Genomic DNA, 21,759 nt, shown 5'->3' on the forward strand with positions numbered 1-21,759 from the left:
GGATCTCAGAGTTAGACATGGAAGGGACTTTAGATTCCATCAAGCCCAGCTCCTTCATTTTACAGATGAGGAAACTGAGGCCTCATGTGGTTAAATGACTTGTCCAGAGTCAGTACAGCCACTAAGTATCTGAGATGGTTTTTAAACTCAGGTCTTGTGACTGTAAGTCCAATTTTCTTCCCACTACACCATCTCAATGATCTCTAAAGGGTTATCTGGAGGATTTCTATAAGTATAATAATTACTTCATTAGCACTATTGATGCTAAGAACCTGAAAGTTATCATTTTACTATAGGGAGAGAATATAGAATGGTGCTTGGAAGAAGTTTGAACTGTAAATTTATAACATAAATAATATACTACATTTTTGCCAAGTATATAATCCATGAAAGTTCTACTATGATATTTTGTTCTGACATAGAATTGACCTTGATTTTTTTCAATAAAATTCTTTAAGAAAAATCAGATTTGATCACTATTGATTGGAGAAATGCGAATTAAAACAACTCTGAGGTACCACTTCACACCTATAAGATTGGCTAATATGACAAAAAAGAAAATAATAAATGTTGAAGAAGGTGGAAAAAATGGAACACTAATGCATTGTTGGTAGACCTGTGAATTGATCCAACCATTCTGGAGAGCAATTTGGAACTATGCCCAAAGGGCTATAAAGCTGTGCATACCCTTTGACCCAGCAATACTACTATTAGGTCTTTTTCCCAAAGAGATTATAGAAAAGGGGAAAGGACGCACATGTTCAAAAATATTTATAGCTGTTCTTTTTGTGGTGGCAAGGAATTGGAAATTGAGGGGAGGCCCACCAATTTGGGAATGACTGAACAAGTTGTATTATATGAATGTAATGGAATACTATTGTGCTGTAAGAAATGATGAGCAGGCCGATTTCAGAGAAACCTGGAAGAACTTACATGAACCGATGCTGAGTGAGATGAGCAGAACCAGGAGAACATTGTATACAGTATCAACAACATTGTGTGTTGATCAACTGTGATAGACTTGACTCTTCTCAGCAATACAATAGTCCAAGATAGTTCCAAAGGACTGAGGATGGAAAATGCTCTCCAAATCCAGAAAAAAGAAAAACTGTGGAAAAAAAAAGAACTGTGGAATCTAGATGAAGATCGAACCATACTATTTCAATTTTTTTGTTTTTCTTTTTTTGAGGTTTTTCCCTTTTGCTCTGATTCTTCTTTTATAGCATGACTAATACAGAAATATGTTTAATGTGATTGTACATATATAACCTATATCAGATTGCTTGCTGTCTTAGAGAGCAGGGAGGGAGGGGTGGGAGGGAGAAAAATTTGAAACTAGAAATCTTATAGAAACAAATGTTGAAAACTCTCTCTTTGTGTAACTAGAAAATAATAAAATATTTTTATGATTAAAAAAAGAAAAGAAAAATCAGATTTGACACTGTGACAAGGGAACATAAACTCCGATAGGGCCTACCATGTTAAAAACAGCTTTAAGGAGTGGTCTAATGATAGTCTGGAGGTTTGTTGTTTAGCACTTCATTAGTGTTCAATTCTTCATGAGCCCATGAACTTATCCATGGATTTTTCTTGGTAAAGACACTGGAATGGTTTGCATTTCCTTCTCTGGTATGCACCCATTTTACAGATGAGGAATTGAGTGCAATAGAGATCAAGGGTCACACAGCCAATAAGCGCCTGAGGCCACAGTTGAACTCAGCTCTTCCTGATTTCAATCCTGGTGTTCTCTGCACTGAATCATCCAAGTGCCACCATTTTTGTTTGGTTGTTTGTTTGTTTTTTGGTGAGGCAATTGGGGTTATGACTTGCCTAGAGTCACACAGCTAGTAAGTGTTAAATGTCTGAGGCCGGATTTGAACTCAGGTCCTCCTGAATCCAGGGCCAGTGCTCTATCCACTGTGCCACCTAGGTTCCCTCCAAGTACCACACTTATTAAATTCTAAGAGTCTTGTTAACAAAATGTTGGCCAATTCATGACGCTTTGGGTTTTTTCTTTTGCATTTGGCCAAAGCATCTCATGACATTATAGACATGTTGTGAGCTTCACGCCTCAAGGGAATACCCATCCTAATAAACTAATAGCTCATTTGAAGCATTGAAGGAAGTATGACTGCACATGTATAACTTATATTGAATTGCTTGAGTTCTTAAGGAGGGGTGGAGAGGAAGGGAGGAAGAGAATTTGGAACACAAAGTTTTAAAAATTGATGTGAAAATTTCTTTATACATGTAACCTGGGGAAAATCCTAAATAAATAAACATACAAACAAATGAGTGGATGAATAGATAGATAGACAGACAGACAGACAGACGGATGGATAGATAGATGATAGATGACAGACAGACAGATCGATAGATAGATGATAGATGACAGACAGACAGACAGACAGATAGATAGATGATAGATGACAGATGACAGACAGACAGACAGACAGACAGACAGACAGACAGACAGACAGACAGACAGATAGATAGATAGATAGATAGATAGACAAAGCATTAAAGGAAATAGATAGAAGATGAACTGAAAGATACTGAAGGATGGAATTGGGTAGTCTGTGTTACTACATACAGAATGAAGTGACTATGAAGAGAATCTGTCACCATAATATGCTGTTTGTTCTCCTTCCTAGATATGACATCATGAATCTTCAGTACACTGATGCTAACCGGTATGATTATGTCCACATTGGGACCTGGCATGAAGGAGTGCTGAATATTGACGACTATAAGATCCAAATGAACAAAAGCGGCATGGTACGGTCGGTGTGCAGTGAACCTTGTTTAAAGGGTCAGATTAAGGTAAGCCTCTGAGACTTCACTGGATAATGGCTAAGATGATGCACATTGCCCTCAAGAAAAACATTTTTTTTTTTTTTGCTTAAACCAAAGTACAACAAGAAATGGAATGCCAGAGAGCTATTTCCTTACCCCTGCCCTACCTCACCCTTCTGCCCAGTTTTAGTTTTAGTTTTTGTGCACATCAGAAGAAAAAAAAGGGAATATAATGCATTTATGGTAATAAGTTTGGATATTGTCCCAGGAAAGGGAGACCATCTGTTTTAAACCCACACTTCTATAGGAGGCCTTTCCTACTTCCCCCAGCTGTTAGTGTCTTCCTCTCTCAAATTACCTTCCATCTATTCAGTATACATCTTGTACATTCCAAGTTATTTGCATGGTGTCTCTCCCATTAGAATGTGAGTTCTCTCGAGGAAGAGATTATTCCCCCTCACCCCACCTTTTTATATACCCAGAGTTTAGCACTGTCCAGCACATAGTAGGTGCTTACTACATTCTTTTTTTATTTGACTTGATTTAAATATTCTTTAATATTTTATTTGGGGTGGAAAACAGGTCAAATCACATACATGAATACAGTGAAGAAGGATCTCAAAAATAATAGGCAAAAGGGAAATAAACAGGAAAACAAAAACTCTAGGATCATTGATTGCTCTTCCTGTGGTTTACTGACATGAAAGCTGAAGAATACTGAAAAAGCGTACAATTAAAATAGCAGCAGTTGAAATGAGACAGCACTGGCGTCCCTCATCTCCTCCCCTTAACACCCACGAGCTTGCTGATTCCTTGGAAAATACTGATTGACTGTAGGCTGAATTTCTTTATGCCCCCTAATAACGATAGCTCATATTTGTGGGTGTCTTATGATTTAGAAAGTCAGTTTTGTTTTTGTCAAGAAGTTTACCTTCTCTTTGGAGAAATATCCCATGCCCATATATGCTAATTACAAAGTAATTTCTGGGTGCCACTAGCATTTGAAGGGATGAGGAAAAACTTCATGTTGGAAGGGTCACTTGAACTCAGAAGAAGGAAGCTAGGAATTTTAAGATACAAATGGAGAACATTCTGGACACAGGGCAGCCCAAAGGCAGGACATGGATGTGTGTATGTGTGTGTGTGTGTGTGTGTGTGTGTGTGTGTGTGTGTGTGTGTAACCTTGTGAGGTAAATATTTCAAGTTCTATTATCCATTTATTAAAAAAAAGCATGAAACCTATTTCAAATTGCTTGCCTTCTGAAGGGGCAGCTAGGTGGCACAGTAGATAAAACACTGGCCCTGGATTCAGGAGGACCTGAATTCAAATGTGGCCTCAGACACTTGACACTTACTAGCTGTGTGACCCTGGGTAAAAACACTTAACCCTCATTGCCCCACAAAAAAACAAACAAAACAAAAAAGAAATTGCTTGCCTTTTTGATGAGAGGGGAAGGGAGGTAGGGAGAGAACTTAAAATTTAATTTTAAAAAAAGAATGTTAAAAAAATATCTTTACATGTAATTGGGGAAAACTAAAATATTAAGTAAATTTATTTAAAAAAAACAAATAGGGGATGATAGTAACAACACTTCTAAAAAGTTTCTACATAATATATCCGGGAGGGATGGGTTTTGTTTTGTTTTTCCTCAATCCCTTGATATTATTGGTATAAGGAACTTATGAGGAAACTCTTTCTATCACTGCAGATCAGGACCTATTTGGCAACCTGTAGGTTTAAACAATTTCTTTGGGAGGAGGTTAATTCCTTAAGACACACAGCCAGTCTGTGTCTGAAATAAAACCTGAACCCAGGTCTTTCTGATTTCCTATTTATTATGCCAGGGTGGCTCTCTGGAAGTAGAGAGTGCCATCGTCACTCTGATTTTTACAGCTAAAGAAATGGAAGACAGATAACTTGCCTACATTGCTAGTTTGTGTCAGCACAAGAGTCTAAATCAAAGTTCCATAAATCCTAACCCCAAATTGACTTTCCATCATAACTCCCTACAAGGCATTGTAGTAGATTTTAAGAATTTGTGGTACACCCGGAGTGTCTCATAATCAAGGTATATGTTTGGTATATGTTTAACGACCCACTCTGCAGAAAAAACAATGTATGTCCCCACGTTTATGTTTAATTTGTACTATCCACATTTTCCTATGATTTTTCTTAAGTCTAGAAATCAACAAAACAACAAATCATGCCCTGCTTTGTATCATTTGCCGATTTTGAAGCGCAAATGCTCACACTGAAAATTTATCAGCTCTCAGGAGAGCATTTCTAACTTGCTCCAGCATACTCTTGTTCACAATTGTTCCATCTTTGAGTATACAGTCAGTTCTGCTGTAACATTTGTTTTGAAAATGTAAATTTGTTCCAATTTCACTGAGATATTAGGGAATGATTTGAGCACAGGAAGAATTTCAGCTTGCTTCAACACTTGATTTCTTCTATGATAAACATCAAGAAGGCAGAAAACTGCACCATTTCATAAAAACTCACAAATTATAGCCCTTTCACTGCCTACTCCTAAGTAAAGCAAGGTTTTGTCAAGGGAAAGTCCTACATTTATTGTATTTCTTCTGGTGCAGTAGGAACCTTGGACAAAAGAGGACTGATCTGTTCCACCATAGCCTCTCACACACCACCACTACCAAGGCCTGGAGTTGTGCTATGCCCTACCATCCAAAGACTTTGCCAGGCGTGCTCTAGTGCCACAATTTTTTGTGCCATTCATGTATTTCTTAACCACTTATCATGTATTATCATGTGTAAAACAGTGCTACTTTTTCCATTAGATTCCTACTTCTTTTTAGGTGTCACTAATGAAGTTTTGGGGTGTTTTATCCCCATTCCATTATCAACATAAGCACTGTTATTTTTATTGCATGTTTTTTTCATAACATGGTGCTTTTGGGGAACACATATGGCTCGTTAAAGCAGAATTGATTGTATACTCCAAACCAAAATAAAGGGTAGGATTTAGCTGTAAGAGGATTTTCTATAAGGGAAAGTTGGTGAAAACTCCATGTCTCCACACTATTTAAAACCAGATTGAGTGAGATGATAAAAAATATAGATTGGGGGAGGAACTTTGAAGAGGCAGGGGAATGGATTAGATGACCTAATAGGTCATATCCATCACTAATTTTCTGTGATTCATCTCTTAGTGCAGCCAAGTCATTATATAAATGTCATCCAGCCCCAGCTGGTGGTGGTGGTGTAGCAGTAACTGTGTGGGAGTCTGTCCTTACCTCACCCCCCCACCCAGAACTGCCAAGCCAACCTCATGAACCATGCAGCCACTGTGTGGTTGGGAAACCCTGCTAGGCTGTGCTCCAGGTATCCTTCACACTTTGTGCCAACCTCTTAGTGCAAAAGCAGACAGTTTCTGTTTTTACAAAAGCACAAAGTGGAAGGTTTGGAACCTTTTGCCTGTTTTAGCAATGGAGAAAGGGCTACTCCAGTATGCTTAATCTTAGTAGTCCTGTCTCATTTTAAGAGAGGAAAATAATCTTACTCTCTGTAGTTCCAACTCATCTTAAAGGAGGAAAATAGCTTCTGACACCATCTGGGTATTCTGTAGGTGGACCAAAAGTCACAGAGTCATGAAGGGGTTTCAATATTTAATAATTCCTTTATTTTTTGTTTTTAATTTGCAATGCCATAACATCATAAACAATATATATAGGAAACATACACACACATATACATATGTGTGAAATAAAGAAAAATAATTTTCAAAAAGGTATTAAAACATTAGACCCCTTTGTGACTTTGGGTCCACCCTGTACATGGCTAGCTCATCCCTCAGGAGGGATGTCTAAGTCTTGCTTAAGCAGTCAGGCAGTTATGGGGTGTGTAGGACTGTCACCGGAGTCCATGTGGCCACGTGTTCCTCCATGGCTGTCCCTGATCAAAGGGATTCTCTGTGGCCCAGCTTCCCTCTGGTAGGTAGTAATAAAATACCAGGCTGATTGTACCTGTGCTCATAGAATATGGAGAACACAGTCCCAGTTGCTGATTTTTCCAAGATGGAAGACCAGAGAGAGTTTGCCACACAGATGCTTCCCATTAAATTAAGTCTACTGTGCCATGTCTGTGAACAGTTTATAGATAGATGAAGAGCAGTTTTCTAGGTATTTAAAGTGAGGGGAAAAAAACAGAGGGGAAAAAAATATCCCCTTCCTTCTGAGATTTGCTGCACAGCAGCTCTCTTTACTAATTCCTTCCTGCTTACTTTATTCCCGGCAGGCTATGAATGGATAGTCATGTGTCCTCTGTACAATGGCTCCCACATTTCAGAAGAGAAGCAGGGTCACTCATTGCCAGACCAGAGAGTAGGTTGGCTATGGAATTCTGCTCCTGGTGCTTGGCAATATGAATGCCAGGAAAGCATTGCTCAGTACTATTGTGGTGTGTAGATAGAGTGCAGGGACTATAGTCAGGAAGACTCATCTTCCTGAGTTCAAATCTGACCTCAGGCACTTAATAGCTATGTGATTGCTTACCCTGTTTGCCTCAGTTTCCTTATTTGTAAAATGAGCTGGAGAAGGAAATGGCAAATAACTCCAATATCTTTGCCAAGAAAACCCCAAATAGGGTCACAAAGAGTCAGACATGCCCAAAAAATAACTGAATAACAACAACATGTAGTGTTTACCACAAATGAAGACTGGTGCACGGAAAGTGCTATTTTAAAAGTATTGTGCCATTCAGTGGGAAAAGATTTGTCCCTAAAGGGGAAAAATGTTTATCTGTTTGTTCCCCATAAACTCTCTAGGCAGTGTGGAAATAAAAGAAATTCAAATTCTGTTTACCAAATAGCAGCACTTATATTCAAACACAACTAATTTGCCACCTCCCATGCCCAGGTGACATAAAAGGAAATCTCAGCAGCCTCTCCAAAATATAGATGAAGTCAATTTACAAGAGAATTTCGGGGCTAATTTCAGGGTTAATAAATTCCTTTATTAACGATGAAAAGGCTTTTCATTCTGAATGCAACTTAAAATGCTTTTTCAAAGCACACTTGCTTGTCTTACAAGCATAACATATAAAACATTGTTAAGGACAAATACTTTTAAAATCGAATTCAACATGTGTTTATTAAGTGCTGAGCATTTGGGCTCAAAGCACTGGACCAAGCCATGAAGATGTTAGTACAAATCCAGCCTCGGATTCCTAGTTGAAGTCTCTGGGCAAGTTACTTAACCACTATTTGCCTCAGTTTACTTAGATGTAAAATGAGGATAATAATTGCACCTACTGGATAAAATGGCAGAGTAATCAGTAAATCACTCTTCCATACTGACCTCCAAATAACTATAAAATAACACCCCCAAAACAAATGTTGAAACAGAAGAATCTACAAAAAGACAGGGTGAAACAATCCTTTAGCCCAAGAAACTTGGAAGATCATCAGGAAAGGTCTGTCTTAGTAAAAGTGGAATGCAGTCAAGGACAGGAAACTTTCCAGTAGGCCAGCAGCAAAACAGGAGATCCTGAGCCCCAGGGTGCTGGAGCAGGACACTTCACATGCTCAGCATAGCCAGGGGAACAAGCAGACTCCAGCTCCAAGAACCTCCACATGCTTCAGCGTAGACCTGGGCTAATAGGCAGCCTCTAGCGACCAGACTGCCACTGGCTTCAGTAGAGCTCAGGGTACCAAAGGAAGAGAAAGGTAGAACAGAGTAAATTATTTCACATGAAGAGGTGCAAAAAACCTATTACAGTGAAGAGAAAGATGGGAGGGTAGGCAATGGGTACTGCTGGAACCTTATTCTCATCAGTATTGACTCAAAGAGGGAGTAATATACACAGTCACTTAACCATAGAAATCTATCTTACCCAACAGGAAACTAGGAGGGAAGGAGAGTACATAAATCGTGGGGTGGGGTGGAGGAAGGCACTGACAGAAGTAGGGGGTGGGAGACAGAAGCAAAAGGCTGTCAAGGAGGGAAAGGGTGAAAGGAGAAAGAGGACAAACAAGAGAAAAAATAGGATGGAGGGAAATGCGCAGTCAGTATTCATAACTGTGAATGTGAATGGGATGCACTCTCCCATGAAATGGAAGCAGATAGCAGAGTGGATCAATAACCAGAGTCATACAATGTGTTGTTTACAAGAAACACACTTGAAACAGAGAGACATACACAGAGTAAAAGTAAGGGGCCGGAGCAGAATCTATTATGCTTCAACTGAAGTTAAAAAAAAAAAAAAAAGCAGGGGTAGCAATTCTGATCTCAGACAAAGCCAAACAAAAATAGACCTAATCAAAAGAGATAAGGAAAGAAACTACATTTCTACATTTTTGCTAAAAGGTACCATAGACAATGAAGTAATATCAATACTAAACATATATGCACCAAGTAGTATAGCATTCAAATTCTTAAAAGTGAAGTTAAGAGAGTTACAGGAAGAAATGGACAGCAAAACTATACTTGTGAAGCACCTCGACTGTCCCCTCTCAGAACTTTATAACTCCAACCAAAAAATAAACATGAAAGAAGTTAAGGAGGTGAAAAGAATATTGGAAAAGTCAGATATGACAGACCTTTAGAGAAAACCGAATGTGTAGACACACACACACATATAAAATCTATGTATGTATAAAGGGAGATATATATGTATATGTTCATATATATGTATATAATTATCTCAATTTTACATTTAAGAAAAAAAAACTAAGGCCTAGGGAGTTTAACTGACTTGACCAGGTTTACATTGTTAGTATCTGAAACAGAACTTGAACCCAGGTCTTTCTGACTCTAACTCCAATGTACGATCCACTCTACCATGTAGCCTATGGTTTCTAATGCCTTCCTTCCCTCTTTCCTTTTAAAAATAGCACAGTGACAACTTTTTTTTTTGGTGCTGATCATTTTTCATATGTCATTGGATAATGCAGAAAGAACATTTGTTCAGGTCATCCTGAAAAGTCTTATAGGACTAAGTAGTGAGGCCTTCAGACCCAGAAGCCTCTCCTCTCTTCAAGAATTTGATTTTGCTGCTCACTTCTTGAACAGTATCTGCTGTTCAACCATATTTCTTCATCCTTTAATGTATACTTCAACATACACCCACATCCTTTCCTCTTCCCCAGTACCTTATCTTCCTCTTGAAATGATTCTATCCAGAACTCCATTTTCCATAGCTAATCTTTTGGTATTATTTTAGCCCCTCCATTTTCATACTGGAAGTCTACCCTCCCCTTCTGTTCTCTTTCTGCACACCTCAAGATATTCATGTGAAGGGCCTTTATTTTTCCTTGCGTTATTCTTTTAAGATCTTGCCAGTATCCATACAGTCATCTGTTATTGGAGCTTTGCTTTTCATCATTTCTGAACATTTGCTTTTTCTTATCTAAGCATGCCATTAAAAACTTCTCTAGGGGGCAGCTAGGTAGCACAGTGGATAGAGCACCAGCCCTGGAGTCAGAAGGACCTGAGTTCAAACCCGGCCTCAGACACTTGATACTTACTAGCTGTATGACCCTGGGCAAGTCACTTAACCCCAATTGCCTCACCAAAAAAAAAAAAAAAAAAAGAAAGGAAGGAAGGAAGAAAAAAGCTTCTCTAGGTAGAAAAGTTTTATTTCACTCTCAAATGCCTTTGATTTTGTTCCTTTCCAGTTTGCAATTATGAAATGTGTACATATGTATATGTATTCATACACATACACACACGCATGTATGCACACATGCATACACATATGTCCCACCACCATCTGGCATCATGTAAGGGAAGTACCTTTCCTTCCCCTTGGTCATTTCTCATATGACATTTTTCATTTATTTCTGTTTGACATGTATTCACTCTTTATACTTCTCAGCATTTGAAAAATTAATTTGGCTTTTTGCATAGGATGATCAGAAAAACCTATACCTGATCTTTCTGTTTTAAATCTGTCTCCTTTCTTGGCCTAAATTTTATGATTTATATGGCTCTACTTTTGCATTTTTACAATATTACAGAATATAAGCAAGTATGTCTGAATAAGTATTCTTAAAAATTGTATTCTTATTCAAAAACACAGAATCAAAGAATTTGAGTGTTGGTTTCAGTGGCCATTGAATCCACCCCTTGCATGAAAGGAATCCCCACTATAATGTACCCCAAAAGTTATCATCTGGCCTGGTCTTGAAGACCACCAAAGGAGTGAGGTGGGCATGGGAACCCACAACCTCTCCATTCCACTTTTGGACTGCCCCAATTCTAAGGAATGGTTTTCTGAAGTAAAGCCTAAATTGCCTCTTTGCAACTTCCAATCATCACTCCTACTTTTTCCCTCTCAGGCTAAAGAGAACAAAATCAAATCCTTCCTACACATGAAAAACCCATTAAATACTTAAAGATAGCTATCGTATCCTTCTTGACTCTTCCCTTTTCCAAGAGAAATGTTCCCCATTCCTTCAACTGCTCTGCATATGACATGGAACAAAATCTTTGGTGATGCTGGTCACCCTCCCCTGGACACTCTCCAGTTTATCAGCATTCTTCCTAAATTGTGACACTAAACACAATACTCTGGTTGCAACTTGATAAAAGCAAGGATATTACTTCCCTATTCCTGGAAGTAGTGCTTCTCTTAATGGAGCCCAAGATCATATTAGTTTTCTCATCTGCCAGATCACACAGCTAATTCATCAAGCTTACAGTATACTGAAATTCCCAGATATTTTTTTCGGAACAAATAGTATCTAACTATGCCTTACCCATTTTGAATTTGTCAAATTGATTGTCTTGTGCCCAACTGTAGGACTTTGTTTATCCCTATTGAATTTTATCTTATCTGATTCATTATAATACTCTAACTTTTCCCTATCCTTTTGGATCCTGACTGTCATCCAGTATATTAGCTATCATTCACAGTTTGGTGTCATCTGAAAATTTGAAGAACATGCCATCTATGCCTTTATCTAAGTCTGTCTATCTTTATCCATAAAGATGTTAAATTCCTGGGATGTTCCACTGAAGGACCACTGCCTTATTGACATCAGACCATTAACAACCACTCTTTGAGTGGAGTCATCCAAACAATAATTGTACTATCATCAAATATATCTCTCTCCATCTTCTCAACAAGAATATAAGACTTTTTTTTCAAAAAGCTTTGCTAAAACTTACATAAACTACACTGATGTTCAGTCATGTCTGAATCTTTGTGACCCCATTTGGGGTTTTCTTGGCAAAGATATTGGAGTGGTTTGCTATTTCCTTCTCCATCTCATTTTACATATGGGAAAACTGAGGCAAATAGGGTGAAGCGACTTGCCCAGGGTCACACAAATAGTGTCTGAGGCTAGATTTGAACCCAAGAAGCTGAGTCTTCCTTATTCCAATCCCAGTGCTCTATCTACTGTGCCACCTAACTGACCCAAGTAAACCATATTCTCATCATACTAATCATTTAATAGTTTAGCATTCCTGTAAAAAATGAAATTAGATCAGTCTGGCATGACCTAGTCTTTTTAATAATATTTTTGAGGCAATAATGATAATAATAATGTTAAGTGACTTGCCCAGGGTCACATAGCTAGTAAATGTCAAGTGTCTGAGGCTAGATTTGAACTCAGGTGCTCCTGACTCCAGGGTCAGTGTTCTCTTTACTGAACCACCTAGCTGATCCTGACATGACCCCTTTTTGATGAAGCCTTACTGGGTCTTTGTAATCACCACTTCCCTTTCTTGATATTCATCAACTATTTCTTTAATCATCCATTCTGTAATTTTTCCAGATTCAAAGTCAAGCTCACTGGTCTCTATTTTGGAGATGTTACTCTCTTCTATTTAAAAAAAAAAAGGTAATTAGCCCTTCTCCAAATCATGTGACGCCTCTTCCATTTTCAATGAGCTTTCAAATATTACAGGCAGTGGCTCTGCAATCACATCAGCCAATTCTTTCAGGTCCAAAGGTTTCTAGTCCATCTTTACTAGAAAGCACAAAGTTATCCAGGGGTAACTAGGTGCCCTCCTATTAATGCTTCACTTATCTTGGTATCAACTTCCTATCAGCAATTTTTGTTCTATCATTTCTAGGGCAAAAGTAATTCTACTTGGCAGAGGAAAAAAACCAGAAGCAAAATAAGGAAGAAGCAGATATGTTTTCTCTGTTTTCAGTTTTCAACATCATCTCAACCCCAGTCAAGGGTCCTATCCCTTCTGTGATCCTCCTTCTCTTCCAATTTAGCTTTGAAAAAAAGAAATCCTTTTATTGCCCTTAGCTTCTTTCATTAGCCCTGGGTCATTGGCAAAATTAATACTCCTGACACTGTTGTTATAGGACTAATAATGAATTCTTATATTCATGCTCTGTTACGTGGCCTTGTTTTCATTTTCTATACATTTAAAAAAACTTATTTGGTTGGTCAGTTGCCTGTACATTCACAGGAATCTTTTCACGTAAGTCCCATAAGTTCACATAAGTTCTCTTCTGTGAGAAGATAATTATTAATAATGAATTTCTTTTTTAAAAAATAATGAATTTCTTGGGGGGACCCAGAGATCAATTTGTCCTTTCTTTCCCCACCCTTCCCCACTCCAGAAAGTTCAGCTCTTGTCTGGGACAAGCCCAAGGGAGCGAAAGAAATGGAGAATGATTCTGTTGTCTATCTCGGTAAACTGATGGGATTAAACCACACCTAGATACTGAACTTCATCTTTGCCCTCCAATAAGGGTCTCTTCCCTTATGTCATCCTAGAGTTCATTTTAATTAGGACCACCCTCAAGTCATGTCAACCAATAGAACTGAATGATGCTAACCAATTAGCTTTGATCAATATATAATGACCCACCTCGATCAAAAGAAGATAAAACCCTTGACCACACAATGCTTCCTCTCTTGGCTCCCTTGGCCCGCTCCCTTGACTTAGAATGGTGTCTCTTGGTGTGCATTCTTCCTCTTAGGACAGTATAGGTTTTGTAGGGCTTCTGAACTCTCCTTGAGACCATCTCTCTGAGAGACAACATGGGTGTGGGGCTTTTTTCTTGCTTGTGCTAACTGCCAGGTGGTTAATGCTTTACTGGCATATATGATATTAATTAATAATAAATGCTCACTGCCAAAATTGGTGCAATAGCCGTTAAAAGATAAATAGCAGGGGCAGCGGATAGAGCACCGGCCCTGGAGTCAGGAGGACCTGAGTTCAAATCCGGCCTCAGACACTTAACACTTACTAGCTGTGTGACCCTGGGCAAGTCACTTAACCCCAACTGCCTCACTAAAAAAAAAAAAAAAAAAAAAAAAGATAAATAGCAATTTAGAAGACACAGTTTAGCACAATAATTTAAAAAAACACTTCCTAACACTGACACATAGTAGGAACTTAATAAATATTTGTTGGTTGATTCGTCATTGAAACTGTTTCCCTTTGTTTTCATAATGCCATTCTTGAGTTTCTTCCATCCCTCCTGGACAGACGTACTTTCTAACATCTTCATACATGGGATTCTACCTATATTTCCTCTGAACCCACTGAAATTTGCCTTTCCAAAATCTACAGTGCACATCAGGCTATGCTTGGATTTTCTCTCTTTCTCTGTTACACTGTCTAAGAAAAAATGATCACTTCTAGAATTCCTATAATTTCCACCTAGCAATCGACTCTTCTTTCTGTTAGTAATAATGAAATCCAAAGTGGAATTACCCTTTATTGGTTCTCTTCTTTGTGAAGGATAAAATTTTCTTGAAGGCAAATCAAGAAGTCATTGTGTGTTAAGTTGAGGGACTGGGAAAGACTGAATTAATATGGTGACTAGCTAGATGGGGGTGAAGTAGTCATTCTGGCAGGTCACTTAATCTTTTGAGCTTTAGCTCCTTCATCTGTAAAAATAAGGAGAATGGATTGGATGGCCCCTGGTGTCGCTTCCTTAAGTCCTATGAGTCTATGGTTTTAGGTAATAAGTGAGGAAGCTGCATTCATGCAAACACACACACACACACACACACACACACACACACACACACTATGGGGAAGCTGAGCCTCAAGTGTAATGCTGAGGAGTTTAGAATTTATTGGAAATGTGATAGGGAAGCACTAAACTTTTCCAACCAGGGAAGTGAGATGATCTTAGTTGTTAAGTGCAGGAAGAGTTTGGAGGGATAGAAAGATTTCAGGAGTGAGTTAATGAAAGTCAATACCAGGGAGGGGGGTGGTGGCAAAGGAAGGATTATTGTATAGGAAGAATCAGACCTTGTTGATTAGATATAGCTGTGAAGAAGGGGTAGTCAAATAAGAATTTTATTTCTAAGGCCCCATTCTTCTTTCTACTGTTCCTCACTACCATCACTCTCTCTGTGAGTGAATTTCTTTCTTTTTGGGGGGAGAGGGGTGGGACAATGAGGGTTAAGTGACTTGCCCAGGGTCACACAACTAGTAAGTGTCAAGTGTCTGAGGTTAGATGTGAACTCAGGTCCTCCTGAATCCAGGGCCAGTGCTTTATCTACAGTGAAGTTCTTTTTGTGGGTTCTGTAGGTTTAGGCAAAAACATTCAGACAATTATTAGAAATAAATAACAACAGGGGCAGCTAGGTGGCACAGTGGATAGAGCACCGGCCCTGGAGTCAGGAGGACCTGAGTTCAAATCCAGCCTCAGACACTTAACACTTACTAGCTGTGTGACCCTGGGCAAGTCACTTAACGCGAATTGCCTCATTTAAAAAAAAAGAAAAGAAAAGAAATAAATAACAACATAAGATACCTTTCACATCAGCATAATATCCATATCACAACTGCTTGTGAATCTAGCATGTATCCCACCCCATACCTTCTGAACTTCACCTATTAGGTGAAATATTCTTCAAATAAGCCTCTGTTTCACCTGGAACTAATAAATGCCACAATGAAAGTATTGGCATTATAAGAAGTGAAATGGCTAGCTCTCTGAGCGAAGGATCTTGGTATCTTAGGTCATCCGGAAAGGAGAGGTGAGCTGCTGTTGGATCTGCACAGCATGCAAGGAGAATGAATATGTGCAAGATGAATTCACCTGCAAAGCGTGTGACCTTGGATGGTGGCCAAACAGAGACCTCACTGGTAGGACCTTTCTCATTTATATGAACTGTCTCCCCTCCAAGTGTTCTGATGTTGTTTTCGCCTACTATCCTAGAACTTATTCTGACCCCCTTTTCATACATTTACAAAGGATGCATTCTTTTAATTATTATATTATTATATATTTAATATTTATATTATAAATATATATTTAGTTGTTATATTATATTAATTAATATAAAATTAAATTCTTTTAAATAAGTTTTTTTCATGTTTGCCCTCCTTGAAAACCTGAGTGTACATTTCATAGTATAGTATAATGGTGCTATGATAATACCAATACTAGTATAGTATTGTACACAAATACTATCATTTTATATATATAAATATAAATATAAATATATAAATATATATATATATAAGCTGATAATACTGTATAATCTGGGGAAATGTAGAACATGGGGAAGAAATACCCAATTTGACCTGAAATAAAGTTAATCACTTTTAATAAAATGTTTTATAGTGAGACTTTGCAGAACTTGCATGTCATTGATATTTCTAGACATAGCAGTATTACTTAAGTGCCAGAGAATTCATTGCTTGGCCCTGGAGAAGAGTGGGGAAAAATGTATCTCGCTCCCCTTCTTTGCAGAGGCAGTGTACTATGAGTGTGGAATATTGCCTCTGCTGTCAGTCATGATTGATGTGTTGATTGGTTTTGCTGGATTTTTCTCTTTCTTTTAAAAAATATTTGTTCCAAGAGATGTCTCCCTGGGTAGGAGAGGTGGGAGAGAAATATTCAGAAATTACGGTAATATAATGACAAAAGATACCAACAAAATTAAGATTTAAAAATTTGTGTCATTTACTTTGCCTTTTAGAGTACTTAGCAAAGTGTAACAAGAAAAGATAAACACAATACTCAATCATACTCATAAGCATCATTCTACACAGGGTATGACATATCTAAGTATTTTTCCTAATGGAAATGTGAAACATTGAAAACCAGCTATTTATTTAAGAAATATAGCAAATAGTACATCAGATACATTTTCAGTTCCATGTATAATATTCTTATTCTATTCTACTCATTACATGGAAATGCTCGTTTTACTTGGTGTTTGTTAAGTTCAGAATAAAAGCAACACAACATATTGTGGAATTGAAAAGCCAGATCCTAGACTTACAAAAAGAAACCTCAAAGATAATTTTTGTCTAAATGGAAAGCAAACAGGAATCTTTTATGTAAACTCCCTAACAAATCATATTACCCCTCTTTGCAATTCAAATACGTTACTCTTCTACCAAATACAATCGCATGAAGTTTGTGATTGATGTTCATTGAATCACTGAAAGAAAAATAACTATGGCTTTGCTACTAAATGTAATAAGAATATGATACTTGATCCTTCTATGCTTATAAGCATATGGTAAGTGAACATTATTCAGTTTTTCCAAGGACATTAGCTATTATAACCTTTTTTAAAAAAATAAAAATGAAGTCCAATACAATAAAAATATGTCATGTGTTTCAGATTGTGACTCGAATTTGTAGACTGAGAATAATAAGTGGCTCTTGGAGCATATGCCCAGAAGAATTCACAATTCTTATGTTTTGGGTTTTTCTAGACAACACATGTTGTAGAATATGAGATTCTGCAGCAACTGTAGTTCACTGATTCCCAACAGGGGGAACATAAAAGGGGGGAAGATTTACTCATCAGGACAAAATGAAACTTTAAATTCTTACCTTGTGGTACCCATATATATAGCCAAATCACAAAAGGCTCCATGCTGGATGTGACCACAGAGGTAATTTTGGTTTCCACACTCTTCTGAATATCGAGTGAGGCATAGACCAGGGAGGAATATACTGACAGAGGAGCTCACTAGTGTCACGGAATCTCTCCTGTGCAAAATCCAAACAGAAGAAAATTTCACAGATAGGGTTTGAGGCCTTGCCTTTCTTTGGGTATCCATAGTGCCAGGCACATATTAATATTATTGCTGTTCAGTGGTTTTAGTCATGTCTGACTCTTTTTTGACCCCATTTGGGTTTTTCTTTTTCTTTTTTTAAAAAGTTTTTCTTTTAATTTTTTTTTTGTGGGGGAGCATTCTTGACAAAGCATAGTTGGCCATTTCCTTCTCCAGCTCATTTTACATATGAAGAAGCTGAGGCAAAGAGGGTTAAGTGACTTGCCCAGGGTCACACAGTAAGTGTCTGAGGCCAGATTTGAACTCAAAAAGATAAGTCTTCCAGATTCCAAGTCTGGCACTCTATGAACTTTGGCACCACCTAGCTACCCCCACCTGGCACATACTAGGTGCTTAATAAATATTTGTTGTCTTGTCTTCAGATGTTCCTCTTTGCGGAATACTCTATGCTGACTGAATGAAATCTAAGAACACTACAAGGATTCCTCAGTGAGATTCAGTCACTGAAAAGAGATCTTCCTAACCATTTACATCAGAGAAACAAAATAGATGAAAAACATTATTCAGATAATCTCTCTCTTCTTTCCCAACTGCACATATATCTAAGAAAAACTTGCATGTGGGTAATGAACTGAGCCTCAGAATTGAATAACAAGAGATTCATACTAAAAGAGATTAATAATAAATATAATTATTCTAGGTTGTGCTTTCCTGGAAAAGTCAATGTTTTTGCTATATGGCAATGGATCACAGAATGCTGCGATCTCAGAAGGATCAAAATTGCAAGTGACCCAGAGGACAATAGAAAGATGCATTGAAACTATTACCTGGTTGATCAATGATCAAAGGCTATGAATAAGCAGTCTTCAGAGGAAGAAATCAAAGCTATCAATTGCCACATAAAAATGTTTTGAATCACTAATAATTGGAGAAATGCAAATTAAATTAACTCTGAGGTACCATCTAAGACCCATCAGATTGGCTAAAATTGAAAAAAAGAAAAATGACAAATGCTGGTGGGGATGTAAGAAAACAGGCATACTAATGCACTATTGGTAGAGCTGTGAAATAATCCAATTATTATGGAAAACAATTTGCAACTATGCCCAAAAGGCTATTAAACTGCATACCCTTTGACCTAGCAATACTGCTACTAGGGCTATATTCCTAGGAGATCAAAGAAAGAGGAAAAGGAACCCTATGACAAAAACATGTGTAGCTTCTCTTTTTTTTGTGATGACAAAGAATTAGAAACTAAGGGGAAATTCAATTAATTGGGCAATGGCTGAACAAGTTGTGGGATCTTATTGTGACAGAATGCTATTGTACTATAAGAAATTATGAAAAAAACAGAGAAGATTTATATGAATTGATACAAAGTGAAGTGAGCAAAACTAGGAAAACAGTCTACATAAAAACATCCATGTTGTAAAGATAATAAACTTGGAAACACTTAGTACCTCTGATTAACACAATGACCCACCAAAATTCCAAAGGACTCATGACAAAATAGGCTATCCACCTCCAGATAGAAAACTGATCGATTCAGAATGCAGAGTGAAGCTTTTTTTTTTTTAACTTTATTTTTCTTGCTTTTGGGGATCATGGCTGATTCAGAAATTTGTTTTACACGAACATACACATTAAAAATGATTTGTTTTTCTTGTCTTCTAATTGGGTGGGGGAAGAGATAGAGGAAGTGAGAGAATTTGGAACTAAAAATAAGAATCTAAAAAGTCTCCGTGATTTAAAAAAGAAAAAAGGAAGAGGCATTGAGTAGGCTGCTACATATTTCTAATAAGAACATACAAAAATGGCTTAAAAGATAGATACACACACACACACACACACATATATATACACACATAAATACGTGGGTGTGTTTTTAAACAAAGAAAAGCCCTCAGCATGTTGGGTGGGTCCTCTAGGGAGAATCTATGAAAAGTCAAAGGCAAGAACCACCTAGGTGGTATGGATAGGTTGCAATTTATACTAGAAGAAGGATACTCATACTCATGAGATCATAAGTTCATCAAAATCCTGAAGGGAATCTCTAGTCTGGGTTTCTATTGGTATTTGAGTGAATTATTAAGAAGCCACTAAATTTAATTTGCAGGTACAAAAGGACAAAAGAAGAAAGTATTTAAAATATTCAGTAGTTTGCTTTGCCATATATTTACCAGATATCAATTAATAAATCAATCAACAAACAGTTATTAAATACCTGCTATGTGCCAGGCACTTGCTAGGAGGTAGGGATAAAAAAAAAAAAACAATTCCAGACCTCTTTCATTCTATGGAGAAACCCTCTCTTTCTTCCATGCTGTATTAGTTTATGTTGTAATAAACTTTTCCAATCATTTGATCACATAGTTGTATTCATGAATTCTTAAACCGCTTTGGAACATTTTGTATTTTGACTACGAAGATAATTGTTATATGTCTAATTATAATGATTTTTGAAGCTGTTAATGAAATAGGATTCTCAAGCATTTTTTTCTTTATGTGAGAACTACATATTTTAATTCAGCCTTTAAATATCACACTTTATTTCTTGCAAAGAACTTTACGATCATTTTCATGTTCCATATAAAGACATGTGATACATAAACATGAGTCTGTTCTGCAATGAAATGGTGCTAGAATTTAGTTTAAATATTCATAGGAATTCAACTTAGTGCAATCCAATACTACTCACTTCTTAAAATAGGTCACACACCATAAGGGAACTTCTCAAAATGATAAACTCCATCAGAAAGATTCTCAAGAAGAAAATCTTAAAAATTCTCTGCATCTAACATGTTTTCTCCAGCACAAACTATGCTTGGACTCATTTCAGTAACTATTATTCAGGATGATGGCTGCAACAGGTTTACATATAAATGAATATGTATCAAAAAAAAAAACCAAGGGGGGCAGCCAGGTGGTACAGTGGATGAAGCACCAGCCCTGGATTCAGGAGGGTCTGAGTTCAAATCTGACCTCAGACACTTGACACTTACTAGCTGTGTCACCCTGGGCAAGTCACTTAACCCTCATTGCCCCACAGAAAACAAACAAATAAATGAATATGTATTATACAGAAACATTATATATTATAGGGTAATATATATTATGAAGATATGTATTTATTATACATGATATACATATATGTGGACACATAAATTATTATACATATATATTATTAAACATATATATTTTATTATACATATAAATGAGAGAGAGAGATTGAGAGAGTGTCATGACTCTCCCTATTTGTGTGTGTGTGTATCTGTATGTTTCCTAGCTTACCGTTATTATTGGTCCAGGCTTTTGCCTTAGATTCATCCATGAACTTTCCTTTTCCCTCATCTCTCATATTCAATCAATTTCAAGACTTGTCAATTAGACCTTCACATATCTATCATGTTCTTTTCTTCCTACTCACATGTCCACTGTCCCAGTTCAGGCCCTCTTTACCTCTATCTTAGACTATTGTTATTAGTCTCCTAATTAGTCTCCCTCCTTTTAATCTCTCCCCTCTATAATATTTCCTCCACATCATTTCCAAAAGCATCTTCTTAAAGTACAAGTCTGTCCATATGATTCCCCTACTCAAAAACTTCCAGTGGTTTTCAATTACCTTTACTATAAAATACAAACTTCTTGAACTTTCATTTACAGATGGCACAGTGGATAGAATGCCAGGCCTCCAGTCAGGAGCACCTCAATTCAAATCTAGCCTCTGACACTTAATAGCTGTGTGACCCTGAGCAAGTCACTTAACCCTATTTCCCATCTGTAAAGTGGGCTGGAGATGGAAACAGCAAATCACCAGTATCTTTGCCAAGAAAACTTAAAATGGTGTCATGGAGTCAGATGTGATGGAAACAACTCAACAATAAAAAATAATATGCCTCCAACTTTATTTCACTTTATTCTATTTCGTATGCCCTGTATTCCAAATATACTGGGCTGCTAGCAGTTTCCCAAAATGCACATTCTATCTCTCACCGTGCATTTGTTTATGCTATACTCCATGCCTGGGAT

General features: G+C 37.4%; 1 protein-coding gene across 5 annotated transcripts in view; it reads left to right on the top strand.

The window, feature by feature from the left end:
• Positions 1-21,759, top strand: part of GRM1 (glutamate metabotropic receptor 1) — a 452,400-nt gene that overhangs the window by 394,199 nt on the left and 36,442 nt on the right. For all 5 annotated transcript variants that reach the window (XR_006352779.1, XR_006352780.1, XM_043963679.1 and 2 more), the window contains exons 6-7: positions 2,655-2,823; positions 15,711-15,837. Coding sequence is in view for 3 of the 5 variants with exons in the window: in XM_043963679.1 (XP_043819614.1) it covers positions 2,655-2,823; positions 15,711-15,837 (296 nt within the window). In the remaining 2 variants the exon portion in view is untranslated. The remainder of the gene's footprint in view (positions 1-2,654; positions 2,824-15,710; positions 15,838-21,759) is intronic.

This window comes from Dromiciops gliroides, chromosome 4, assembly GCF_019393635.1.
Source record: "Dromiciops gliroides isolate mDroGli1 chromosome 4, mDroGli1.pri, whole genome shotgun sequence".
Lineage (NCBI taxonomy): Eukaryota > Metazoa > Chordata > Mammalia > Microbiotheria > Microbiotheriidae > Dromiciops > Dromiciops gliroides.